Here is a 27,934-nt window from a genome sequence, read left to right as displayed (position 1 = left end):
CATACAGACAACTTCTCCAGTGTGACTCTGGCACCCCAAAAATGGAGGATTAAATAGTCACCTGGCAGGCGAGCTGATTCACAAAGAGAGCACTCTGAGGTGTGGGGGAGGGGGCATGGTGTGAAGAAAAGATGGAAGAGTGGCACCAGACCACTCTTGTATTTAAAAAATAAGGGACTGTTTTCTTAGCACTTCTGTCCCACCCCTCCTCTCATTTATTAGTATTAGTCACCTACATTCATTGAGGCATTTCTTGCTGCTTTTTGCACCACTTAGCAACTCCTGATTTTGTTGTACAGAGAAAAAAATAAGGGACATTCCTGATAATAAGGGACTATTGACAACCCTATATCCCCAGACCCAGAATGTTGGGAATCATTACAGGGCTAGATCAGAGAAAATCCATGGTGTGATGTTGCACTCCATATGTTTTTTGGAAATATGTTTGAGTGTAAATATGATGTAATTGGAATATGCTTTATGCAAAAGGTCTTGTAAGGTATCATAACAAGTTATAACCTACTGAATACATTCCTCCTATTTGTATGTATCCTCCTTGTATCTGAAACTAGAAATATAAAGTATAACTCTGGGGTCCTACTGTAATTATGAAAAGTGTGGGCCATTGATGGTGGTTTAAAACCTTGATGGCTTCCATTGACTAGGCCAATTGTTTGTAAATGGCTCTGTTTACTTGCAAGCCTTCCTGTGTTCATGTAAGCCAGCCCAGGAAAAATGGAAGTTGAGGTCTCACATGACATGTGACCATGTTGCATGATGGTGAAATCCATCTTAAATCTGGTCCTTTTCTGAGGGTAGGGACCCAGAGAGACAAAAGATTCCTGCCTTTGGCCAAAGCTATATAAAGGGGTGGAACAGAACAAAGATGGCTGTCAGTCATGAGAAATCCCCTAGTCACCACCTGAGCTGGAACTAACAAGGACTGTATCAGCGGAGAGGATTGGCTCCAGACTATGAATGAGTCTAATCTGTGAAAGAAGCTTATTAGAACATCTGAGGGTGAGTAATGTATTAGGGTTAGAAACGCATGTTTTTGTTTTATTCAGCTTGTTAACTTACTTTGTTGAAACCACTTAAATCCTACTTTTTATACTTAATAAAATCACTTTGGTTTATTAATAAACCCAGAGTAAGTGATTAATGGGGGGGAGGGGCAAACATATCTCTTTATCAGTGTTATAGAGGGCAGACAATGTATAAGTTTGCCCTCTATAAGCTTTATATAGAGTAAAATGGATTTATTTAGGGTTTGGATCCAATTGGGAACTGGGTGCTGGAGATCGGTGACCTGCTGAGCAGTTTTTGGTTAAAGTCTACAGCTTGGGGGTATGGACCAGACCTGGGTCTCTGTTGCAGCAGGCTAGTGTGTCTGGTTGAACAAGGCAGGGTTCTGGAGTCCCAGGCTGGCAGGGAAACAGGCTCAGAGGTAATTTCAGCATGACAGGTGACAGTCCCAAGGGGGTCTCTGTGACTGAACCGGTCACACAAGGTGTCCTAGCATTCTTTCCCAGTTCTGGACCTTAGCGTCCAAAAATGGTACTAGCATGAGTTTCCCTAAGCTTAATTACCAGCTTAGATCTGATATGCTGCCACCAATCAGGAATTTTCCAGGGCCTGATACCCTCTGGTCCCCCCAAAACCTTCCCTGGGGACCCCAAGAACCCAGATCCCTTGGGTTCTTAAAACAAGGAGAAATAAGCCATTCCCCCACCTCTCCCCCTCCCAGAATTTCCCTCCCTGGGCTATTCTGAGAGATACTGATCCAACCTCTTAAATCACCATACAGAGAAGCATCTCCCTTCCCTTCCACAAAGAGGCAAACAGATTCAAGGAAAACAGAGAGATTTTCTCTCCCCTCCACCGTCTCCGCACCTGTCCTGGTGAGTTATCCCAATCCCCTGGGATAAAACAAGGGAAACAGAGAAAAAAACAATCAGTCAGGTTCTCTAAAAAGAAATCTTTTAATAAAAGAAAGGAAAAAGTAAAGAATTATCTCTGTAACTTCAAGATGTAACTATTACAGAGTCTTATAGCTTACAGATACCAGAAAGAGACCTTCCCCCCAGTACCAATACAAATCAAAAAATTCCCAGCAACTACACATGTAAAAGTTAACCAGCCAGATCCACAATTGCAAATAGAGTTAAAACAATTAAAGCCTAAACCGCCTGTTTTACTTACTCTATGGCCATGTCTACATCTAAAATTTTGCAGCGCTGGTTGTTACAGCTGTATTAGTACAGCTGTATAGGGCCAGCGCTGCAGAGTGGCCACACTTACAGCAACCAGCGCTGCAAGTGGTGTTAGATGTGGCCACACTGCAGCGCTGTTGGGTGGCTTCAAGGGGGGTTCCGGGAACGTGAGAGCAAACCGGGAAAGGCGACTAGCTTCGCCGCGGTTTGCTCTCGCGTTCCCGGAGCCACCCAGCAAACCGCAGGGAAGGAGACCTGCTTGCTCGGGGTTCCGGGAACGAGAGAGCAAACCGGGGAAGGAGACCAGCTTCGCCGCGGTTTGCTCTCGCGTTCCCGGAGCCACCCAGCAAACCGCAGGGAAGGAGACCTGCTTGCTCGGGGTTCCGGGAACGAGAGAGCAAACCGGGGAAGGAGACCAGCTTCGCCGCGGTTTGCTCTCGCGTTCCCGGAGCCACCCAGCAAACCGCAGCGAAGGAGACCTGCTTGCTCGGGGTTCCGGGAACGAGAGAGCAAACCGGGGACGGAGACCAGCTTCGCCGCGGTTTGCTCTCGCGTTCCCGGAGCCACCCAGCAAACCGCAGGGAAGGAGACCTGCTTGCTCGGGGTTCCGGGAACGAGAGAGCAAACCGGGGAAGGAGACCAGCTTCGCCGCGGTTTGCTCTCGCGTTCCCGGAGCCACCCTGCAAACCGCAGGGAAGGAGACCTGCTTGCTCGGGGTTCCGGGAACGAGAGAGCAAACCGGGGAAGGAGACCAGCTTCGCCGCGGTTTGCTCTCGTGTTCCCGGAGCCACCCAGCAAACCGCAGAGAAGGAGACCTGCTTGCTCGGGGTTCCGGGAACGAGAGAGCAAACCAGGAAAGGAGACCAGCTTGATTACCAGAGGCTTCCTCCTTCCACGGAGGTCAAGAAAAGCGCTGGTAAGTGTCTACATTGGATTACCAGCGCTGGATCACCAGCGCTGGATCCTCTACACCCGAGACAAAACGGGAGTACGGCCAGCGCTGCAAACAGGGAGTTGCAGCGCTGGTGATGCCCTGCAGATGTGTACACCTTCAAAGTTGCAGCGCTGTAACTCCCTCACCAGCGCTGCAACTTTCTGATGTAGACAAGCCCTATGAAAAGAAACTTAGAGAGCCTATAATAATGTCTGGTCTCTCTCAGACCCTCCAAGAGAAGAACAAAGAACTCACACAAAAACTTCCCTCCACCCAGCTTTGAAAGTATCTTGTCTCCTGATTGGTCCTCTGGTCAGGTGTCCAGTTCCCTACGTGTAACCCTTTTCAGGTATAAGAGACATTAACTCTTAACACTCTGTTTATGACACACGGTATACCCACATCTTGAACACTGCGTGCAGATGTAGTTGCCCCCATCTCAAAAAAGATATATTGGAATTAGAAAAGGGCAACCAAAATGATTAGAGGTATGGAGCAGCTTCCATATGAGGAGAGATTAATATGACTGGGACTTTCCAGCCAGGAAAAGAGAATACTAAGGGGGATATGATTGAGGTCTATAAAATCATGACTGGTGTGGAGAAAGTAAATAAGGAAGTTATTTACTCCTCCATAACACAAGAACTAGGGGTCACCAAATGAAATTAGTAGGCAGCAGGTTTAAAACAAACAAAAGGAAGTATTTCTTCACAATGCACAGTCTGTGGAACTCTACCAGAAGTTATTGTGAAGGCCAAGACTACAACAGAGTTCCAAAAAGAACTAGATCCATTCATGGAGTATAGGTTCACCACTTGTCCAGCTGCTGACATGTACTCCAGCACCGACCCTTCCCCACCCCAGTATCAGAGCTGGAGAGTGTGAGGCCTAGGAGCAGGCAAAGCCTGCTCTGTGCTCCCTGGGAGCTCCCCCATCCTGCCTGGGGAATTCCCTGGGGTGGCTTCTTGTCCTAGAGTGCCCTAGAGGGAGTTGAACAGAGCCCCCACAGGCCCCAACTTTCCAAAGTGCCGGGGGGGTGCTCTGCCCCAGGCTCTGCCCCCATTCCACCCCTTCCCCCAAGGCTGTATCTCTGCCCTGCCTCTTCTTGTTCCCACTCAACCCCCTCCCTGCCTCTTCCCACCCAATTTTGCCCCCTTCTCGAGCATGCTGTGTCTTCCCTGTCTCCCCCAAGAGCCTCCTGAATGCTGCAAACCAGCTGATTGCAGTGGGCAGGATGCCCAGGGAGTGGGAGGCACTGATCTGCAGGGCCCGCCAGTGGGTGGGAGCAAGGCCACCCAGAGGATTCAGGGGGCCTGGAGCAAAGCGGGGGAGTTGTAGAGCTTGTTCTCACCTGGCAGCAGTCTGTGTCTTCGGTGGCATTTCGGCAGTGGAGGGGGGGGCCTTCACTCGCTCTGCGTCTTTGTCAGCATTGAAGGGCCCCCCACCGCCAAAGACCTGGACCACTGCCAGGCCAGGGCTTGCTGGGCTCCTGTAGGGCCCAGGTGGCCCTGATTGGGAGGTGTTTGAGGGGATGGAGGAGCTGATAGGGGGGTTGCTGGTGGTTGCTTAGCACCCACCATTTTTTCCCCTGTGGGTGCTTGTAATGATGCTGGCTTTGTCCTGAATTGACACTCTGTGTCCCACCAAACTGCTTAAAGCAGGGCAGTTACAACCCAAGGCTGGGGTTCCTTTGCACACCAAGGCAAACCAAATCAGCCAAACAGAGAAGACTTTGGTTTTACCCTACTGGCAACCGTCAGTTACACAAGCAATTCCCTTAGACACTCCAATTTCCCAGTATCCCCACCAGTGCCAACCATTATGGGGATGAATGGTTATGAAAGCCAATACCCCAGTGAAAGAAAAAAGGTTCACCAATCCTAAAGGACCAAGCCCCAGACCCAGGTCACTATACAAGTTAGATCTTACTCACGAATCACGCTGTTACCAATCCTTTAGAATCTAAAGGTTTAGCTCTCATCTACATTTTTCATTTTATGCATAAAATTGGTTAAATTGAATCAATTACATACAGTAATGGCAAAGTTCTTGGTTCAGGCTTGTGGCAGTAATGGAATAAGCTGCAGGTTTAAATCAAGTCTCTGGAGTATATCCACACCTGGGATGGGTCATTCAGTCCTTTGCTACAAACTGAAGCTCTGAACAAAGTTCCTCCAGAGGCAAGAAGCAGGATGGAAGACCAGATGGAGTTGAGGCAGGTGCCTTTTATAATCTCTTCTAGGTGTAACAGCACCTTTTTGTTCTTACTGTGGAAAATTACAGCAAAATGGAGTTTGGAGTCACATGGGCAAGTCACATGTCCATGCATGACTCAGTTCTTTACAGGCAGCAGCCATTGCTCACATGCTATCTTGAACGTTGCTAGGAAGACTTCTTATGTGGATTGGAGTCTCCCAAGATCCATTGTCAGTTAAGTGTTTCTTGATTGGGCACTTAATTTGCAAATTCCTTTCTCAAGAAGCTGACCAAATGCTTTACTAAGGCTATTTCAGAATCAAACACATTGATATACAAGTATGTAGCCAATATTCATAACTTCAAACTCCAAAAATGATACACATCCAGATAGCATAATCATAATTAGCGAATCATAACTTTTTCATAGACACCTTACATGACAACCTTTGTACAATATTTGCTGCAAATATATAACAGTGTTTGCACCAATGATCTATATGGTCACAGCTTATATTAATAACGTCACAGTGCTCTAACCCTGGAGCACCCATGGGTACCTATGCAAAGCCGTCAGCACTGATGGTGGCCCCTGTTTGAAATAACATATTCTGCCTTCATAGAATTATAGAATATTAGGGTTGGAAGGGACCTCAGGAGGTATTTAGTCCAACCCCCAACAGGGGCAATGGTTGGAAAACCTGCTTTAGAGTCTGGGATTTGAACTGATGTGATGAGCCTAGAATATGGGAGAAATGCTCTGACATATCAGAGTCATGGAGCAATGCTGACTCTAAGGAGCAAGCCATTTTCACATACACTTGGGCTATGTTAAAAGTATTGTTGGCATAGCTATGGCGGTTAGAGTGTGTAATATCACCCCTCTGATGGACATGGCTATACCAGTAAAGGCCCTAGTATAGACAGTTATACCAGCAAAGTCTGTTGCTGGTATAGCTTATTCCATTTGGGGAACTGATTTAAGAGGTACTGTCCAAAGATGTCTTTAGGTGGCATAAGCTTTGTCTCACATGCAGCTATACCAGCAAATGCTTTAAGTATAGACTAGGTGTGATGGGGTAGACTAAGCCCAGAGGCCCCTTGCTGGAGGCCTTAGTGTCCTGACACACCTCTCCTAGGAAAGGAGCAGTAAAGGAGTCCTCCAACCAGCCTAGAGTGACTTCAGGGGGAGCAGCCAATCAGGGACCAGGAAGGCCATATAAAAAGGAGCTGCAGAGCCAGAGACAGGCAGTTCCTTGCTGGAGCCAGAGTAGTGCTTATGGTTAGGGCCCTACCAAATTCATGGTACGTTTTGATCAGTTTTGTGGTCGTAGGATTTAAAAAATCATAAATTTCATTATTTCAGCTATTTAAACCTGAAATTTCACAGTGTTGTAATTGTAGGGGTCCTGACCCAACAAAAAGGTGTGTGTGTGTGTGGTGGGGAGTTGCACTACTGCCACCCTTACTTCTGCTAGTTCTGTCTTTAGAGCTGGGCAGCTGAAGAGTGGCGGCTGCTGGCCAGGAGCCCAGTTCTGAAGGTAGCAGTGCAGAAGTAAGGGTGGCAATACCATGCCCTACTTCTGCACTGCTGGTGGTGGCAGTTCTGCCTTTAAAGTAAGTGTGGCATGGTATTGCCACCCTTACTTCTGAGCTGCTGCCTGCAGAGCTGGGCCCTCAGTCAGCAGCCACCACTCTCCAGCCACCCAGCACTGAAGGCAGCACAGCAGAAGTCAGGGTGGCATAGTATGGTATTGCCACCCTTACTTCTGTGCTGCTGTTGGTGGGGCACTGCCTTCAGAGTTGGGCACCTAGCCAGCAGCCACACCTGTCCAGCCACCCAGCTCTGAAGGCAGTGCAGAAGTAAGGGTAGCAATACTGTGCTCCCCCCTGCAACTCTCTTTTGAGTTAAGACCCCCAATTTGAGAAACAGTGGTCTCCTTAATGAAATCTATATAGTATAGGGTAAAGGCACACAAGACCAGTTTTCACAGTCCGCGACATGTTTTTCAAGGCTGTGAATTTGGCAGGAATCCTACATATGGTGCTCCTGGAACTGCAGCACCATGGACAGCTCAATGCTAGCAGGGACCAGGGCTGAGAGGAAGAGCTCCTGGCTGGTTGCTGGGCCTGAATTTAAAATGAGTCCTGGGATAAGGGTGGGGCTGTGGGGAAGTGGCCCATGGAACTGAAAGCAGTGCAGTTAAAGGGACATGGTGCCATGTGACTGCTATTTGTAGGGTCCCTGGGCTGGGACCTAGAGTAGTGAGTGGACCTGGTTCCCCACTCCCCTCATAGGCCATTGAGGATGTGGCCTACATTTGGACAGAGATACACCCCAAGAAGGGGATCTGAACTGTTAAGAGGCTGAGCTGAGACCAAAAGGGTGAAACCATTGCCTCCAGGGCAGAAGCCCTGGGGGTACAGCCCAGTACCAGGGCTGTGACTACCTAAAGACCACAGACACACTTGAGAAAAGGGGTGCTCATGAGAGGAGGGCACCATGCCATTACATTAGGTCATACTGCAGGACATTTAGAAACCTTCAGGGCTGGATTGTACCCTGGGGTTTTGAGGCTGCTGCAGATATTTGCTGCAGGGCCATGTGGTATTGGAGAGCATACCTGAGCAACTCTCTGATAGTTCAGTGAGGGTGACAAGAGGGAACAGGTAGGCCATGCTCTCTTACGTGATGGCTGCAGGCAGGAGACCACTGGAGCTTAATGTTTTTCCTGAGAAGGTGCAATGGTCCTCTTCAAGACCGTTACTTACATCCATATTTCTGGCTTTTTTACAAAGTGGATTTTGATTATCTAAACCCTAATCTCTAGGCTCTCATGACAGTATGTAAATGTACCTAGCTGCTCTGCCGTAGCCAAGGACATGGATAATCTAGTTATTCACATGTACATTTCATAAGGACCCAGCCACAAGAAACTAGTGCTGCGCTGGTACTAAAATACCAGCCATTGTGCTTGGGGTGTCCAGCCTAACACTTGGGGTCTGGATTTCCTGCATATTTGAGATAAGGATAGAGGCACAGCACAGATGCCTAGCCAGAGAGCTGTCTCTTTACACCTCCTGTAGCTGCTGTTTCAGCGAGCCAAGGGTCTCCATACCGAGAGATAAGGAAAAATGTGTTGTGGAGGCAAACTGGCCACCATGGAGGAGTCCATTTAAGCTCTATATAGGATCCATTCAAAGGCATCTGATGTCACTGTCTTATTTGTATATTTACTTATTTTTCATAATTTAACTTCAATAAACAATCCTAGTTTCCCTCCAGCTATATTTCAAATTTTGTAAAAAATGCTCTTTCAAGAGTGAGGCTCTTGGCTCAGCTTAAGTCCTGAAATGTTTTTTTGAACTCCTGTTTACATGCCTGAAAAATCCCTGTAAGCAGAAACTGTATAGTTAGCCAGGCAGCAATTCAGTTCTAACCAGGCACACATGTATCACTGCAGGTGTCCCTGACACCTGACTATGTCCATGGTACATTTGGTTGGCTGTTTTTTGTTTAGTGTTGCACTTGGTCTTTGGGTTAAGTCCTAGTCCCAGTGAAGTCAATGGAAAACTCCCATTAACTTCAAAGGGAGGGAATTTCATGTTTGGTTAACTTTTAAAAGAGTTGTGGCAATTCTTATTAGAGCCACAAGAGGAGGGAGCTGTCAAAGCATCTGCTTCTGGTTGCTTTACACTCTGTGCACACAAGAGGCACAGAAACATAGGCAAAGGCAGTGCAAGCTTCCTAAAGGGTTTAGCCCTCATCGGGAGGGATGAGGATAGTTCACTCTCCATTGCCCAATATTGACCTTTCTGCTGAGATTTCCAATTAGGTCCAATGGCAGTGGAGGTTTTGTTGATTCCCTCCACAGAAAGGAGAAAAATCCACCTAGAAAATTCCTCCCTAACTCCTTTGAAGGCAACCAGTAAACCTACCAGGAGCATAAGGTATGAGCTGATTACTAATATAAAACTGCAGTTTTTAGGAACTGGCACAAACAAATGAGAATTGAGAAGGGAACTGAACCAATATTGTGATTGATATTTACTCTGAAATATTGTTTCCATCTTGGCATTAGAAATGAACTCAACTCCTCAGAATGAAAGGGAAACAACCCATCATATTGCAGGGGGAAATTCCTTCCAGACTCCAGAGACAAGGTGGGGGAGGAAATATCTTTTATGGAACCAACTTCTGTTAGGGCATGTCTTCACTGGCAACGTGGCAGCGCTTTAGTGTGGCTTGTGTAGTTGTGGCACACTGCTGGGAGAGAGCTCTCCCAGCACTCTAAAAAGCTACCTCCACAAAGGGTGTAGCTACCAGTGCTGCAACACTGTTTACACTGCCACATTACAGCACTGAAACTTGCAGCGCTCAGGGGGGTGTTTTTTGACACTTCTGAGCGGAACAGTTGTAGTGCTATAAAGTGCTAGTGTAGACAAGCCCTTAGTAAGAGAGACAAGTTTTTGAGCTCATACAGAGTTCTTCTTCAGTTCTGGAAACTAACTTCGGCAAGGTCTACGCTACATACTTTGCTATAACTACCTCACTCAGGGATGTGAAAAATCCACACCACTGAGCAAGGTAGTTATATTGACCTAATCCCCACCTCCCACCCCGGTGTAATCAGTGATATGTTGTGGAGGTGGAGTTATTAAACCAATGGTAGTGCTCTCTTCCATGGGCATGTCTTCACCAGAAGCGCTGCAGCAGTGCAGCTGCATCAGTGAAGCTGCACTGATACAAGTTTGTAGTGTAGACCTGCCCTCAGAATGTTACTGCTAAATACAAGGTGGAACAGATTGTGTAGAATAAGTAGTTCACACATAATTCAAGGGATCATTCAAGTGAAATGGCCCATTAACACCCCTCCAGTCATAGGAGGAAGGGGGGGTGAGAAAGCAGTTGGGGGGCCTTGGTGGTGGTTTACAGAATGCTTTAATAAGCTATAAATCCAGTGTCTCTATTCAGTCCATAATTTTTAGTATGTACCAAAATTATGGATTTAAGATCGCAGGCTCATCTTTTGAAAGTGTTGTGCAGGTTTCATTTGAAGATGAGGACTGATCAGTCAGATATAGAGTGATCACTTTGTGAAAAGTGTTTACTCACAGGTGATGGGGTGTTTTGTCTCATTATTTTCCTGTGTGAGTTTGTTCAAAAGGATAGCAATTGTCTGACTTCATTCACATAGTTTTATTGGAGGCATTTAGTGCACTGGATGAGGTATACAATATGTTATGATAGGCCTGTGCTGTACCGATGTATCCTGGAAAATGGGTTATGGGGCAGTGTTGATCACTGTAGCAGCAGAGAGATGTTTGCAGGTTTTTCACCTGTTCTGGCAAGGTCTGGTGCCACTTTGAAGTGGTCTGTGGGGAACTTGCTTCTGATTACGAGCTTGGAGAGGTTGGGGGTTGTTTGAAGGTCAGAGAAGGGGGTTCAGGAAAGATTTATTTCAGGATCGTGTCCCTACTGAGAATGGGTTGTAGTTGTTTGATACCCTGTATGGGATCCAGTGTGGAGTGGTAGGTGACAATTAAGGATGTGTGGTCGGGAGGGGAGGGGGTTATTTCTGTATTATAGCAAGTTCTCTTGGTGTATTTGGATGGCCCATTCCATGATTACATCTACTCTGGTGGAGTGTCCTTTTTTGGTGAAGGCAGTTTTGAATATGTTAGGGGTATATATTCCAGACTTCCCTGGAGCTGTCATGGTATAATTCCCCCACTCTGAACCTTAGCGTCCAAAAGATGGGGTACCAGCATGAATTCCTCTAAGCTCAATTACCAGATTAGTACTTGTAGCGCTGCCACCAACCAGGAATTCCAGTGCCTGGTACACTCTGTTCCCCCCAAAACCTTGCCCGGGGACCCCCAAGACCCAGACCCTCTGGATCTTAACACAAGGAAAGTAAACCCTTTGCCTCACCATTGCCTCTCCCAGGCTTCCCCTCCCTGGATTACCCTGGAAGATCACTGTGATTCAAACTCCTTGAATCTTAAAACAGAGAGGAAAATTCACCTTCCCCCCTCCTTCTCTCTCCCGCTCCCAGACTCTCCCTGAGAGAGAAAGTAATCCTAACACAGAGAGAAAATAACCTCTCTTTCCCCCTTCCCTCCTTTCTCCCCACCAATTCCCTGGTGGATCCAGACCCCGTCCCCTGGGGTCTCACCCCAGAATAAAAAAACAATCAGGTTCTTAAACAAGAAACTTTTAATTAAAGAAAGAAAAAACAGTAAAAATTATCTTTGTAAATTTAAAAAATGGAATAGGTACAGGGTCTTTCAGCTATAGACACTGGGAATACCCTCCCAGCCTAAGTATACAAGTACAAATTAAAATCTTTTCAGCAAAATACCAATTTGAACTCCTTCCAACCAAATACACATTTGCAAATAAAGAAAACAACCATAAGCCTAACTCACTTTATCAACCTAGTACTCACTATTCTGAACTTATAAGAGCCTGTATAGGAGAGATTGGAGAGAAACCTGGTTGCGCGTCTGGTCCCTCTGAGCCCCCAGAGTGAACAACAACCAAAAAGCAGCAAAGAATCCTGTGGCACCTTTTAGACTAACAGACGTTTTGGAGCATAAGCTTTCGTGGGTGGGTGTTCACCCACGAAAGCTCATGCTCCAAAACGTCTGTTAGTCTATAAGGTGCCACAGGATTCTTTGCTGCTTTTACAGATCCAGACTAACGCAGCTACCCCTCTGATACTTAACAACCAAAAACTAACAGCACACACAAAATTTCCCTCTCTCAAGATTTGAAAGTATCCTGTCCTCTGATTGGTCCTCTGGTCAGGTGACAGCCAGGCTCACTGTTCTTGTTAACCCTTTCCAGGCAAAGAGATAGGAAGCACTTTTGTTCTATTAACTCTTACTTATCTCTTTATGACAGGAGCACATTCTGTGGAATCTGAGTACCTGGCCATAGATAACAGATTTCTTGGTGTATTTGGGGTGGTTACTGGATCTATGAAGACAGGCATGATGATCTCTGGGTTTCTTGTGTATATAGTTATCTGAAGGATTTAATTGTTGAAGCTGATCATGGTATCCAGCAAGTTGATGCTAGTGTGGAAGTGTTCCAGAGAGAGTTTAATGGACAGGTGGTAATTATTGAAGTTGCGGTGGAAATCTATGAGCGAGTTTGTTGTATATCCAGAGGATGCAAATATCGTTGTTGGATTTTGTTGTGCATTTGTCTAGAAATTCTTCTTCTAGGTGGCCCAGGAAGATGTTGGCATATTGGTGGGCCATTCTAGTACCCATGATTGGGCAAACCATGGGAAACAAAAGTGTGGTGTTAAAGTAAAATTGTTACGGGTGAGGATAAAATGAATGAGACGGGTGATGTGTTTGGTGTGGCTATCTGAGTGTTGCCCATTTTCCTGTAAATATTTGAGGCAGGCAGCTATGCTGTCATTGTGAGGGATGTTGTTGTATGGGGAAGTAACATCCATGGTGGCATGAATGGTGTTCTGAGGGGGAGGTTAATATTGTGGAGATTGTTGAGGAAGTTGGTTGTATCATAGGTGCTGACTTCATGAGTGCTCCGAGGCTGGAGCACCCCTGGGGAAAAAATGGTGGGTGCTGAGCACCTACCGGCAGCCCCCCTATCAGCGCCTCCTAGCGCATCCCGCACATCGGTGGGCCCCATGGATCAGGGCTTCCACCTCCCTCCATGTGCCTCCCATCCACCACAATCAGCTGTTTTGCAGTGTGCAGGAGGCTGGGGGGGGGGGAGGAGTGAGGATGTGGCGCGCTCTTGGGAGGGGGAAGAACTGGGTGGGAAGAGGTGGGGTAGGGCCTTGGAGGAAGGGGTGAAGTGGGGCAGGAAGGGGTGGGGTAAGTGGGCAGGAAGAGGCAGGACCTTGGGAGAAGGAGTGGAGTGGAGTGGGGGTAGTGCCTGTGGCAGAGCCAGGGATTAAGCACCCACCGACACTTTGGAAGGTCGGCACCTATGAGTTGTCTTGGCGGAAACTGGCCCTTGGTGTGGTGAGTGGTTTGAGGATGGTTCTAGGAGTCCCAATATTCCTTCAGTAAGAGTGGCATGGCCAGATATGATAAGTCTGCCTGGGTTCCCTTGTTTGTGTATCTTCGTAAGTGTGTAGAACAGGGGTTCTCAAACTGGGGGTAAGGGTCCCTCAGGGGGTCAGGAGGTCATTACATGGGGGGTCGTGAGCTGTCAACCTCCACTTCAAACCCCACTTACCTCCAGCATTTATAATGGTGTTAAATATATTTAAAAGTGTGTTTAATTTATTAGGGGGGTCACACTCAGAGGCTTGTGATGTGAAAGAGGTCGCCATTAAAAAAGCTTGACCCACTGGTGTAGAAGATCCCTGGGGTGAGTTTGTGAGGGATGAGTTTCTCTTGGAGTTGTTTGAGGAAGGATTTTATTATCTTAAATTCCTGGGTAAATTGTGTTGTGGAGTCTTGGACTTCTTTATAGGTGTCGTAGAGTTGTTATTGGCCTCAACGTAGCCTGCATTGTTAAGGACTACAATGGCATCACCTTTCTCTGCTGGTTTGATCACTATCTGGTAGCTAGATTTCAGGGACTATGTGGCTGTCCTCCTGATGGTGGAGAGATTTTGGTGAATGTGATATTTGCTAAGGATTTCAACTTTTTCCCCCCAAAGCAATAAATGTAATGATCAAGATCGGTTTCATCCACCCTGTGGTGTCAAGTCAGACGACTGTCCTTTCTTATGATTGTCAGTGGGTATGTGGTAATTGTGAGTGGTGTCATTGTTGCGAAATTCTTTTGAGTCAGAGACGGTGGATGAATTATTCTAGTTCTCCACATGTTAGTATGGTATCAGGTTCTATGGTGGGGGAGAGGTTCAGTCCCTTGAGTACAAATAATTCAGTTCCAGTGAGGGGCAGACTTGAACACTATACAACATCAATTTATCATGTGGTGGGTACTGGTGGCAAGGTTTCTCCTGGAGATAGTGTTCTGTGGGTTGTGGAGTAGTTGTAGATGGCCCCACTTTTTGTGTTGGATTGCTATTGTCAGGAGTTTTATATAGTCTTGGATTTCTTGCATGACTTCCAGGTAACTTTTTCCTGTGGTGTGTGATGTGGCAAAGCAGAACTCTTGGAACATACCCTGGATAGCTGACCATCCCACTCAACCATGTTGGTTCCAGTGGAGGCAATGTGGCACGAGGGTGCTAGTACTTCCACCCATGAGAGTGTCTTGTTCCCCCTCATACTCTTTTTGGTCTCCTCTGAACTCTCAGGAGACAGTGCTCCAATAGCACAAGTGATATGATCAGGAGCACGATTCTGTGTTCTCATTGCTGTCTCATCTGTCACCACCTGCTTCTAGCAGTAATCAGCCAGAACCAGTATTTCAGGGGCTCAGTCTAAAGGGTAACTTTTAAATGTGTTTCTGCTGCCACTTCACCCCCTGCTCTGTCCATGTAAATTACTAAGGATAAAAGGCTGTCTGCTCCCTCTACATGACTGCAGACCTAACAAAGAGGTGCATTCCCCCAGGGCAACACCCAGCAGCTCCATACCTATGCTGCAATTGTCACAAGGTTGCTACTAATCACTATGGCCTAAAGAGAGAGAAGCTGCTGTAGAAGAGAGAGGACTGGACAGTGCATGCGCCTCTTACTAAAGGTCATCATGGAAACAACAGATAACTTCCATAGTGTCAATAAACATCTGTTGGTACTTCCCTAAAACTGAACCACAATGGAGGAGGCAGCAAATGTGACACTTCCCTGTGGTACCCAAGGTTGTGAGGCACCTCCCTACCACCTGCCCTTAGAGCAGTAGTTCTCCACCTCTGGGCCACGGGCTATTTGCGGCCCAGTCACCACAGAGCTGCGGCCCACGTGACATCCTCAGGGTCATAGAGGTAGTATTGGATGCGGCCCACAATGGTAAATAGGTTGAGAACCACTGCCTTAGAGTAAGGAATTCTTGTCTAGTCCCTGACACCTCCAGCCTCTGGCAGCACAAGCACTGCCCTTCAGGCCTCTGCCAGACCTGCTCTCTTTACAGATTAAGGATGGATACTTTCCAACATCTGAGTTCTCTGAGCATCTGTCTGGAGATTCAAGCCTCTGATCCACTGGATACTCTCAGAACATCCTCTGTTCCCAATGGGACAGTGCACTCTGTCTTTTCAGTTACATTGCAGAACGCGGTTCTGCTTAATACAGCACTTACACTTCCTTTCTCTATAAAGAAGTCTACGTTTATTTAACAAAGTACAGAGATTCAAATGAAAGCAAGCATAAATATTGGAAACAAAGGATACGATAAAATCATAACACACACAGCCGAAATTTAAGCAATAGGACATAATGTCCTAAGAGTTAAAGCTCACCCAAAAGCTTTCCAGCGTATTACACCCAGGCTTGGCTGTGATCTTCCATTCAAGATGCAAACCCGCTCTCAGTTTACTTTCTAGGTTAAAGATACAACAGTGTCCTTTTGCAACTGCAGATATATCATACAGTCCTTTGATCTTCATTCATAAACCGGACCCCTCCAGCTATGTGTTCTTTGTAGATTTTTGTAATTTCTTGTTCATTTGTTACAAAATTGTCATATAACTAGATAGATGAGTGGTGCCTGCCTGTCAGAAAAAAGCAAGGTGTTTGTCATCTCCTAGTGACCTTCTTTAACTCAGACCTGAAGGTTGTAATTTCCAGCCTAGGAACACAGCTCCTTACATATTATCCTTACCTACATTTCACAATGGTTACGATGACTGATGCCTTACTGGCTCTGAGATCTCATATGCCACCTTTTAGTGAATTATGCATATGACAGACCCAGGGGATCCCTGTAAAATTCCATGCAACCCCTGTGCCCTCTGCCAGTTAGCTTCAAGAAGTTCCTGGATCACAGCAGTCACACAAGTCTAATCACACAAGTCTCCCCTGATGCTGAGTGGGGGACACTCCAATAATCACCCACATTTCCCTGGCCCTATCAGAGAGGGGTTATACTACCTAGGACTCCAGGCTGTAAAACTGCCTCAGTTCCCCTCACACCACATTGAACAACTGGGGCTCCCAACTGAACCTACACAGAAATGATGACTGGTGAATCTGGACTGTCACCCTGCAGGTTCCCCACCATCATCACCCAAATTCCTGCATTTGGGCAGAGAAGGGGTTTAATGTGAACTCTACTTGCTACCTGCAAAAAAGTCTGGGACTGTCCTCTTAGTTGTCCCCAGCACCTTCCACACATACCCTGAGCTCTCTGCCAGTCAAACAAATATTAGTACCTAAGAATGGTGGGGTTTGTTGTTTTTTTTAAATTGGGGGTGGGAGGTGGAATCTCTGTGTGATTTCACATGAATTCTGGCAGGATCCACACTCAGAAGTGCAAGAGCAGTCGTCTACTCTGCTTCTCTGGGAAGAACTGAGCTCTCCAGTACCCCCTCTAACCTTTCCAGAATTTGACTGCTGTAGCCTTGGATTAATTGCCCTGACAGCCCTGGCCACACCAATGGCTGTAAGATTTTTTTGGAAGTAGGCCTGAGAAATTTCCCCAAAGCCTAACCCAGGGTGGTAAATATTTTTTTTTTTTAAATCTACTTAAAATTAAATTTGAAATGACAACCTATATTAAGGCCTAAATTTATTATAATCTATTAAAACAATTTAAATTAAATACAAAAAATAATATTAAGCAATCCACGTTTGTTGCCCAGTTTTAAAGAACACACTAAACTGCTGGAACTCACTGGCTACGCACCTGGAACTAGAGTTGATGAGTGAACCCAGCTTTTGACAGCACTAGGCTCTTCTCAGTGGTACCAGATGACAGAATGAGGAGTAATGGTCTCAAGTTGCAGTGGGGGAGGTTTAGGTTGGATATTAGGAAAAACTTTTTCACTAGGAGAGTGGTGAAGCACTGGAATGGGTTATCTAGGGAGGTGGTGGAATATCCTTCCTTAGAAGTTTTTAAGGTCAGGCTTGACAAAGCCCTGGCTGGGATAATTTAGTTGGGAATTGGTCCTGCTTTGAGCAGGGGGTTGGACTAGATGACCTCCTGAGGTCCCTTCCAACCCTGATATTCTATGATTCTCCAGACACAGAGAATATTTTCTTCACTTCAATTTATTCAGTACAATAACTAATTCATTCAACAGTGAGAAAACCATTGAGTTGAAAAAGCAAGAAAGTCACTTTTCTCTTTCAATCTATGAATAAAAATGAGGTGTGGGAGGATGAGCTTGACTACTGTAAAAATCTTTAAAGACATGGTGTCCAGAAATAATTTAAATTCACTAACGCTGTAGAGCAATCGTTTCTTTAATAAATAAGTTTTAAATGCAAAACATACTTTAGTATACTTTTTCTTCTTTCCATCAAATTTAAAGTACTTGTATTTAAATTTTTAAAAAATAATGCTGTTTTTGTGCTTTTTAAGTGAATGTGAATTTCTATCCAGAGCTTGGCACAAAACACAAGTAAAAAATTTATCATAATCTAGAGTAAATAAGAAATATATCATTCAACATTTTCTAACACAGAAATGTAAATTGCTTAAATGTGTACTGATATAGTGTATTCTTCTGGTTAGCAAAAATAAGCACCAAATTTAGTGTAAAGGCTATATTTAGTTGCAAATTAACATGTTATAGGTTGATTCTCATTTGCTGATAATCTTTCTTTAGGAAAATAACTAAAATATACAAATGCAAAACAGAATTATTAGTTAAATGAGGTTTTCTTGCTTGCTGAGGTAAATCATGATTAATATCGGTGATTTAAATCACTTTCATTTAAATGAAAATCAATTCTGGCCAGAACTCAGCAGGTCTGGAGATAGCTCTGCCTCCCAGATCACATATATGCTCTTGCATTGTTCTAGCAGCATCACTGTGGTTCCCATCAGCCCAACTTGTGTGCCTACATTTTAAGGGCTTGTCTACACAGGGAGACTAGAAAATTAATCTTTGAATTAATTAAAGGTGTGAATTTGAGCAGCAATAAACCTCTCTGTGGACATTCTCAATCAGAATTAAAGCAGTCTTTCAGCTTCATGGTGAATTAAAATAGATCAAATGAAGGCTGCTCTAATTCTGAATGAGAGGCATGTCTATGCTACAAAATTGCTCTACCTATTTCACATCAGCATAGAGCCCCAGCAGTAATCACCAGAGTCCCACCCCCAGGTCCAGTGGCCTCTTCAAGGTTATGGGGTGCACCCCAGGGAACTGTCGGGGGATGGGTCACTGTGGGGTGAGGGTCTCTGGAGCCGGGGTATACAGGGAACTCTTGGGGCTAGGGGGTGACTCCAGAGTGGGAAGTGTCTGCGGGGTGACTCCAAGGGGCTCGAGGGAGGTCACTGTAGAGTGGGAGGTCTGGGGGGGTGTCACACTAAGGGCTCTAGGGCGTAAGGGGTCACTCCACGGTAAGGGCGCCTGGGGGGTGTCGTTCCGCTCCCCCCCGCCAGGGCTAGAGGAGGCGCCCCGCCCCGGCCGGGCTGAGGCGGGGCCGGTCTTGCCAAGCCGCGGAAGCCTCCGGGGCGGGACTCGGCGGCCAGGGAGCCGCAGGGGCGGCGATGAGGTCCCGCGGCGGGAGGAGTCCGCTTCCCCGGGCGGCGATGCCAGGATAGCGCAGCCGGTGCCATGGTGCGGGCAGCGGCCCCAGCGCTCGGGCTCCTCCTCCTGCGGCTGCTGCAGCTTCTCTCGCTCCCCGCCGCCCGCAGCGGCCCGCCCGGCGGTGAGTGATCGGGGCGGAGCTGAGACCCCCCGCCCGGCAGGGCCTCGCCGTGTGAGGCAGAGCCCGGCGCCCCCTGCTGCCCTGCCCGGCTCCGCGCCCCCCGCCACAGGCGCACAGCAGGGGCGGGCACAGCCCGGGTAGCTGCCCTCAACGGGCGCTGGGCACCGGGGAGCTCTCCCGGGCTCCTGCGGTCTCCGGAGACCTGTCCTGGGAATTCGGTGCGGCGCCGCGCTGAGGGGGCCGGGTGCTCAGCACCTACGCGAGCAGCCCCGGGGAGGGGAGCCCGTGCGCCAGGCCCGCCGGTGTGGGTCCGGGAGCCCGGCCGCCGCGCTCCTTGGCGCTCTTCCTGCTTCGCGAAAGACGGTAGAGGCGGACGATGCAGGAAGCGGGCCAGGCTGTGCAGAAGCGGTGCTGAAGGCCTTGGACTAATGCCCTGGGGGTGGGGTGGAGGGAAATAGCCGGAATACTCCCGTAGCGGTGCCTGCGTCTCCTTGCTCCATGGCTGGAGGAGGGGAGTCAGCCTCTCTCATGCTGCTTCCTGGCCTTAGCAGCCTAAGCCTGGAAACAGGGCAGCTGGCGGCCTGCTGGGCGGTATACCTAGAGCAGGGGTCGGCAACCTTTCAGAAGTGCTGTGCTGAGTCTTCATTTATTCACCCTAAGTTAAGGTTTCGCGTGCCAGTAATACATGTTAATGTTTTTAGAAGGTCTCTTTCTAGAAGTCTATAACTAAACTATTATTGTATGTAAAGTAAACAAGGTTTTCAAAAGGTTTAAAGAAGCTTCATTTAAAATTAAATTAAAATGCGGAGCCCCCTGGACCAGTGGCCAGGACCCGGGCAGTGTGAGTGCCACTGAAAATCAGCTTGTTTGCCGCCTTTGGCAACTGTGCTATGGGTTGCCTACCCCTGATCTAGAGCTTGTTGATCTGCTGTGCCGTGAGAATCCAGGAGCCACTTTGCTCTGGGTTCTGAGCTGGCTGAGGGGGCTTAGCAGTTTGTGCACAGTGTCTGTCCTCTTTCCTTCTGTCTTTCCGTGCTCCAACTGGCTGACCCTATAGAAATTGAGTGTTGGAGGTGGCTCCTAATTTCAGCCCTTTAAATTATGGCGATTATTCACGTCATCACTGGAGAGATGCTTGTGAGGAGCTGAGTACGCTGCGTTGGCTGAGCTCCTGTTAGTTGTGTATGTGGGTTCTCCTGACTTAGAGTCCCATATGCTAACTATGTGTCATCCTTCCTGGAAGAGGGTGAGATTTCTGAACCGCTGTCCCTGCGGAATTATCACAGCCAGACACTTCTGTACCAATACTGTGAGCATTGCTGGAATTCGGTGATGGCAATTGGCTTGTGCAGCCTGCCTCACTCTCATTTAGTAGTTGCATCTGTGAGCACATCAAATTGTGATCTCTTTCCATCTCTTGCATGTGCCGGCAAATTCTTCACCTGTCAAATTCTGCTGCCTGCATTAAATATGTTAGACTGAATTTACTGCCTGGAAAGGCCATTCAATCTATAATCAATATTAATTAGCCCTGCCAGAAGCTCTCTGAATGTTTATATATGGCATAGTTTCAAAGCTGCAGAATTCTGTCTCTGTGTGTAAGATTTCATTCTGATTCTCAACACTGCTTCCTCCCTATCTGTGTAGGCACTGGGAAGACTTGTCAGAATCAGTGGGAAATGGCTATCTAGGAAAGTTGTTTGCAGTGTTAGTTGTAGGCCTGTTGGTCCCAGGATATTTGAGACACAAGGTGGATTAAAGTTAAGAGCATTCAGTCCATATGCCGTATCAGTTGAGACTCTGATTAGCATAATCAAATTCCATGGTCAGTGAGTCATTCTCTGGTGCCTTGTGGTGTTTGCAAGGGCTGGAAGTGGACCAAGAGAGGTTTGGTACAACAGACCTGGCTTCTGACTTCCTCACTGATCACTGGTTCTATGTGTGAGTTCATCAGTGAAATGGAATTAACAAGATTTTAGGAAATTTTTTTGCTCAGCCTGCATAAGGGGCATTTAAGCAGTGGGGAAGAAGACTCACACTGAGGGTCAAGGAGCTGGATGTGTTTAAAATGGCAAGTTCCCTTTGCACCAAGATCACTTAAGAGACTTTCCACACACTCCGGGTTAGTGGACAAGCTGTTCTAAAAATGTGGAATGCCATTTTGAAAACTTTTTCAAATTTGTCTTTTTTGCCCTATCCTGGCTACAAATTTGCTTGTCTGAGAAGCCTCAGAAGAGGATTATCCAAAAGATCATGGTGAGTTGTTCCCAGGCCACATCTGAGGTGCTTCCCTGCACACATTCTACTTGGAAGTCCCCTCCAGGTGGGATATCACACCCCTCAGCTGGCCTGCATCCTGGGACTGCATTCTGGTGCTGTTTGGGAGGAGCATGCATCCTGCTGAGACCACATACTTCCTTTCCTAGAGGCCAGGTTTCAGTACAAGATCCTTCCCCACCCACGCTGAGTTGGATTACGCACACCTTCCCTACTGCCAGAGGCCGTTCTCCAGCTCAACTTCATCAGTTAGGGAAGCATGTCAGTGATGCTGTGAAAGTTCTGTCCTGGGGCTGCCAACCCTCCCAGCATGGCATTTGCTGGAGTCATCAACCCACGCCTGTCTTGTGGCTACCATCCCTTAGCATGGCTCTTTGTTCAAATATTTGTGTTTGCAGAGCTGTGAGTCCTAGCTGAAAGGGCAGATGGGGATATTCTCTGACTCCATTACAGAGCAATGGAAAGCAAACAGCACTGTGCTGTTGCTTGTAATAAAAGCAGCTCAAAACTGAGTAAAATAAACATAATTAGAAACTAAGCTTGAAAGTGGCAGGACTGATTCTTATAGATAAAAGGTTACAAAAGTTTCTTCGACTATAGAGTCTAGCCCTTATTAACGGTTGTTCTAGTTACTCCCTCTGTAGCATTTTGCCCTTGGAGTGAACAGGACTGGTGGTGACAAACAGGGCAGAACTGAGTCTTGTCATTCTCTGCAGCGGGTTAGTTCATGCCTGATCATGTTAATGCCTCAGGTTCCCTTGTCCCTGCCATCCACATTGTTCTAATTTTCACATTGCCTGAAGGTGTCTTGCCCTCAACAGTGTCCAGAAGGTAGTGACTCTGCCCTGGTTTAGGATGCAGAGGGCGGCAGGTTATAACATGGCCATGTCCAGAGAGGTTCAATTGAAATAGGACCACTTCCTTCCAATCTTGGATCTGGGGAAAAACAAATTGTTCTGATGTTTGTGACTATCTGTCTGGGTTGAATTTGTCCCTGGGCTTGTCCATGAGATATGCTGTCAGTAGGATTGCCTACGCTTTAAGAGTTGTGGTGTTTAACCTAGTGTAGATAAGTCCAGTAATGGTGTCAGCTCATGGAGTCTCCTTTGTTTTCTCTCTGTGAAGTGCTTCAGCTTCTTTCCATGTAAAGTGAATCTTCAGTTTTAAGTGTGTACAAAACACCATCAACTTGAAATGTAGTCAGTCAAAACATGACTTAATCATGGTTGTTCCAGTACTGCTCCTGCCAGGGGTCCCTCTGCCAATGACTGTGATTTCAGTCATGTTTTCCTATCTTACAAAATAAGGACCCACAAAAATGGGGTGTGTGTGTTTACAAGGAAGCCGATAGCACTGGTGATAGGCACATGCACAAAGGAAACAAATTGAATGCTTACCCTGTGTTACAGTGGTGCCCAGAATGCAATGCTGACCACAGGGTGGCCCAGACCATTACCTAGCAAGCTGCTTATAACCCACTTAAAAACCAGGAAGTGTTGTGTTTAAGTTGAAAGTATCCATTTAAGTAACTTGGGGTTAAGGTGCTCATAAATAGATTGTTTATTTGTATTTGTGGTCTAAGACCAGGGCCCCACTGTGCTATAGGTGCTGTACACAGAACAAAGACACGGTCCATGCCCCAAGATTTTTTGGGGGATCCCATTACTCAGCCTTTGGAAGTAAGGAGATAATTGACACATGATTTGAACCCTCTCTTCAGACCCACCCAACAGTCTTAGCTGTCTGCTGTGTTCTGCATTGAGCTGCCATTGGTTACCTAATGGAGTTTGTATGGCCTTTGTGCTCTCTCCGAGACTCTAAAAACTCCTATGGCTGTGGTACTGTATAGCAGAGTCTCCGCTGCCCTGGAGAGCCGGTGTGGGCTGACTGCCTTGAGTGCAACAAAGTATTTGCAGTCATTGCTGACACAGGCTGTTTTAAGGAAGCTGCTTCTTTAAGGTTTATGTTTGGCCTTGGTTATTCTTTGACAGAATTACCTTTTGGGCTTCCCTAGCTACTCCCTCATTGTTTGCAGTGTTTGTTCAAGTTGCTGATGAGCGCTGGGAGCCAGCTCTTAGTACACCTGTGCTCTAGCCCCACCCTCATTTGGCATGCTGTTTGGTGGGTTAACCAATCCCACTCTTAAGCTGCCACCCTTCCTCCCCTGGCACAGTGCACTTGTGGGTGGGTGGACAGAACCCATTAGACCTCCAATGCACGGCTAGAAATCAGGCTCTGAGCTGAGATGCAATGGGGAATTTCTAAGGGCCAAATGAACAAACTTTCCCAGCAGGGATGTCCCATTCTCAAGGATGATGTCGTGAGGAAGCCAGCCCAACTGAAGGCATGAGCAAAGAAAGTGGGTTTTCCCTCATTTTAGAAAGCGAGACAACCTATCATACTTAGAGCCCTGCAAATCTGCAGATACTCGCTTTGTATCTGTGGGCCATGTTTGTGGATTGCAGATGGGACACAGATACAAATTTTACAACCACGCTGTTATGTAAAGCCTCTGCTCAAATGCAATTGTAAGATCTGTAACTTGTATCATTAAGTTCTGCAACCTTTTTGCAGACTTTGTAACTTCAGTTATTGTTAGCATAGTGTCATGGAGTCACCGGGCAATGCTCTGGAACTGCTCCCCACAAAGCCAGGCAGGACTTTGGGGAGCCTCCTCTACCTTGGAGCAGACTTGTTCAGGGCAAAAAGCTCACACAGCTTCACCTCCTGGGTCTCTCCTTGGAGCATTCAGCATCCTCTGCCCCTCCGTGCGCTTCCCACAGCGAGTCCACCCCAGCGGGGTCCTGGGGAAGCCACCGGGTTCTGCACCCCCACTTTGCAGTCAGACGTGACTCTCAGCCAGCCAGTAACACAGAGGTTTATTCGATGACAGGAACACGGTCTAAAACAGAGCTTGTAGATACAGTGAACCGGACCCCTCGGCGGGGTCCATTCTGGGGGGCAGTGAGCCAGACCCCCCAGGTCTGCCCTCCACCCTTGACCCCAGCCAGCTCCAGACTAACAACCCCCCCTAGCCCCTCCTTTCTGCTCAGCCCCTTTCCCGGGCCAGGAGGTTACCTGATACCTTTGTCTCCAACACCTTCAGTCAGCACCTTTGCAGAGGAGGGGCCCAGGCCATCAGTTGCTAAGAGACAGAGTGTCAGGCATTTAGGTGCACTGGCCCTTTGCTCTGCCAGATACTTAAGAACTGCCATGGGGACACTGAGGCACCAACACAGTATTCAGAGAAAACATTAAGAACTTTCCTAGTTCGTCACACATAGCCTTTTAAGTTTTGTAACCTTTGCAAGCTCTGTGGCCTTTTCAGGTTGCCACTTGTATGAACTTCCAAGCTTCGTAATATCCCTTCCCTCAGGGAGAGTGTGAATGAGGGAGTGTGAACAAGGGAGTGTATGTGGGACTGGGCGGAGAGGAACTGCAAGGAGAGAGGAGCCAGGTGTGTCTGATATAATCTGCCCTGAGAAGGCAGTTATGAAGTACTGTAGAGAAAAGAAGAACTTAGTATGCATGAAAGGAACTGGTCTGGGAATGCTTCTCGGTGACGGACACAGAAAGGAAACTCAGTGTACGTGACAGGAGCCGCCCAGTTCCAAAATAAGAGGAAGAAGGCATGCACACAAGCCCCTGTTTCTTGACTCTCTCAGCAGCCTGGATTCGTGACCGCAGACAGACACACCAGATCTACAATGCTTCGGCTTCTCGGCCTCCATGCTGTCTCTGGTAACTCTCTGCCTGTGTAAGTGTGTGGGTGCATGAGGGTATGAATGCAGTGAATGTGTGCGTGTATGAATAAGCTCCATCTCTTTTCTATCTGACCTAACAGCGGTATTGTAATAAAACTAATACATGTGTGACCCTGGGTTGGTTTTTAGGGGAACTTAGGTAACACACACAGGGTTGTAATCATATAGCTGAACCATACCTGAGCCAAGCAAATGCCATCTCGCTAATAGCTGATGAGCTGTAACTGGTGTGGGGAGCTGCCCCTGGCATCACCCTCTCACTCACTCATGGGTAGTGAGTCACCTGCCTGGGAATTTGTCATTCTTTGCAACTGCTTCCATGCCCAGCTCACCCTGTGTACAGTGTATTTCTGCTCACGATGTTTTATCTCAATTCATCTCTTTTCTCTGCATCTCCCTTTAAATCCCATTGGCCTGACCTGTCCTCTGGATGTAGCTAGGCAGGTGCTGAACTGCTCTTTGCAAGTAGCTAGACTACATGAGAACACGCTTCTACTATGGTTATTCTGTCCTTCCCCATGCCTTATTTCATCCCCATGCATCTTATGACTGACCTGGAGTGTGAGTTCTTTGGGGGCAGGGATTGTCCCTTACTGTGTTTGTACAATATCTAGCACAGACAGCTGGGTTCTTGGAATGCTCCTCTAAAAGGTCATGTGAAAGGGAAGCCAGCTGTGATGTTTGTCTACACACACAGGTTACACTGGATTATCTACAATTGTATTGAAAACTGGTTCACTGGGCAGGGGTTTGCACCAGTTTACCAAGTAAAGCTGACTGAATAAGCCAGGTGTAGACTGATTGACATTGCTCCCAGCTGCTGTGTGGAGCAGAGCCTGACATTAAAACTACAGAAAGGCTGTTCCCTGCTCAGGTTCTGTTAGATCCAACCTCTGGATGATTTAGTTGGGGTTGGTGCTGCTTTGAGCAAGGGGTTGGATTAGATGACCTCCTGAGGTCCCTTCCAACCCTAATCGTCTATGATTATATGGTGCTGGCCTGCACCTACTGCTCTGCTCCCAGCTGCTGTCTGGCTCTGCTCAATCCCCCTGCACTTCACTAATAGCTGTACTTAGCACCTATCCAGTAGATCTCGATCATTAATCTGTTCAAAGCCAAATCGCCCCAAGGAGGTCAAGGAATTATTTTGGTGCCTTTGGCTATCCTTAGGGAGGATGGAGATGATCTAAGAAATGGCAAAGGCCTTGTCTGCACACAATTTGTGCAGATTTAGCTGAAGTATTTTTCAAGTTCATTAAACTGGTGCAGACACCTGTGTGGCTCTTCCATCTCTCCATATCCCTGTCTACCTATTCTTCCCCCAAACTGGCTACTTTAAATGTTTGTTTAATTTATAAAGTGTAATGATCTACTAGCTAATCTCAAAAGCCCCCAGTGGAGTTCCTGGGAGGAGGGGGAGCAGTCCTGGACAGGGAGGAGTGGGGCAGGAAAGGAGAAAGGACAAGAACTCACAGCCTAGTTTATTTTTCTAAAGGGCAGGTAAAGAAAAACAAGTCTGAGTCATCCTGACCCCCTACATCACCTGAGGCTGCTCTGTGATGATGCTCCCAGCAACTTTGAGATCTATTGGCTGGGGTCAAAGCAGGGCTGGGGAGAAGTGGAAGAGCTGCTGTTGCTCTCCAGTAGCTATCGCCTTTCTTGTGTGTTTGTAAACTCCAAAGGTGCCTGTCCCATGCTTGCCCTTGGCAATCTTAAATCAACATGATCAGTAAAGAGACCCCCCCCACAGTTCCCCAGAACAAATCAAATAATCCTGAGATGCAAATATAATTTACCTAGCTCTGGTATAGCACTTATCATCTGAAAGTGCTTCACAATGAAGGTAAGCATCATGATCCCGTTGTACAGATGGGGAAACTGGGCACAGAGAGGTGCAGTGACTGGTGCATGGTCACCCTGCAGGTCAGTAGCAGAGCCAGAAATAGAAGTTTGTAGATCTGCTGTCCACCCCACATGAACACAGTGCCCCCGGGGTCCGACAGAACCACTACCAGCTGTTCCCTACACCTGATCCTCCTGGATAAAAGCATTAACTGAGTATGAGATATTAAAGAATATTATTGGTGTGGTTCTCCTTGGGCTTAAGAGTTATTACCCCATTGAATCAAGTGAGAGCAGTTCCCCTCTCTTTAATTTACACTCTCAAGCTGTTTTTCTGCAGACCAGGGAGCTCTGTCTGCACTAGGAAACTGAAAGCCTGAGTTGCTGAGTGAAAAACTGGACCTATGTGCCAAGAAATTAAACCCATGATTACCCTGTCAAATTGCAGTGTCTTGAGTGCAGGCCAGGCCCGTTCCTGTTTTGAGGTATCAATCATGTTTCCTGTTGGCAATAGGCTCCCCTTGTTTCTCAGGCCCTGGGCTGCAAACGCTACCTGGGGACCAGCCCAGCATATGTTCTGCTCTAAGCAGGCCCTTTATGAAGCTGCCAGAGACTTTTGAATTACTTGACAGCACAGGTTAAACAGCACCCACTGCTCTGCTTCTTTCCCAATAGACGTGAAATTGGTTTCAAAGGGGCCATCTTCCCCTGGTGCCAAGGAGTTTGTGGGTAGAAAGAAGTAGTAATGAAATTTGGGAGGAAAGTGAAGAAGTGCCTTCTTCTCCCCTCTCCCCAGAACACTGCTGAATGTTAGGAAGCCTGTACTCCCTGCAGGCTTAGAATGGCCCCGGGCCACTTGTTCCAATGCACATGGGCAGAAACTGGAGCACCATCTGCTAATTCTCTGCCTCCATGCTCTCTTCCCAGCACCAGTCATGTAGGGTATGTCTAGATTGCAATGAGAAACCCTTAGCATCCAGT

At 47.2% G+C, this 27,934-nt stretch overlaps 1 protein-coding gene and 1 long non-coding RNA gene across 10 annotated transcripts in view; one reads left to right on the top strand and one right to left on the bottom strand.

The window, feature by feature from the left end:
• Positions 1 to 549: 549 nt before the first annotated feature.
• On the bottom strand, positions 550 to 16,726 carry LOC115658866. Its single transcript, XR_004002396.1, has 3 exons — positions 16,714 to 16,726; positions 8,422 to 8,430; positions 550 to 651 (listed from the first exon to the last, which is right to left on the bottom strand). It is a non-coding gene; the product is annotated as an uncharacterized LOC115658866 (long non-coding RNA).
• Positions 16,727 to 18,876: 2,150 nt separating this feature from the next.
• The window catches only part of TMEM8A (transmembrane protein 8A), a 53,568-nt gene continuing 44,510 nt past the window's right edge, over positions 18,877 to 27,934 (top strand). Inside the window, exons 1-3 of one of the 9 annotated variants that reach the window (XM_030576829.1) lie at positions 18,991 to 19,070; positions 21,297 to 21,326; positions 25,016 to 25,088. In XM_030576829.1, coding sequence (XP_030432689.1) covers positions 21,324 to 21,326; positions 25,016 to 25,088 — 76 coding nt within the window. In that variant the 5' untranslated portion in view covers positions 18,991 to 19,070; positions 21,297 to 21,323. Of the gene's footprint in view, positions 19,071 to 21,296; positions 21,327 to 23,690; positions 23,707 to 25,012; positions 25,105 to 27,934 lie in introns of those variants that run through there. The other 8 variants (XM_030576828.1, XM_030576834.1, XM_030576832.1 and 5 more) reach the window with 8 other exon arrangements.

The sequence above is a fragment of the Gopherus evgoodei genome, chromosome 10, assembly GCF_007399415.2.
Source record: "Gopherus evgoodei ecotype Sinaloan lineage chromosome 10, rGopEvg1_v1.p, whole genome shotgun sequence".
Lineage (NCBI taxonomy): Eukaryota > Metazoa > Chordata > Testudines > Testudinidae > Gopherus > Gopherus evgoodei.
The sequence above is the reverse complement of the archived record's forward strand: the minus strand, read 5'-3'. Positions and strand labels throughout refer to the sequence as shown.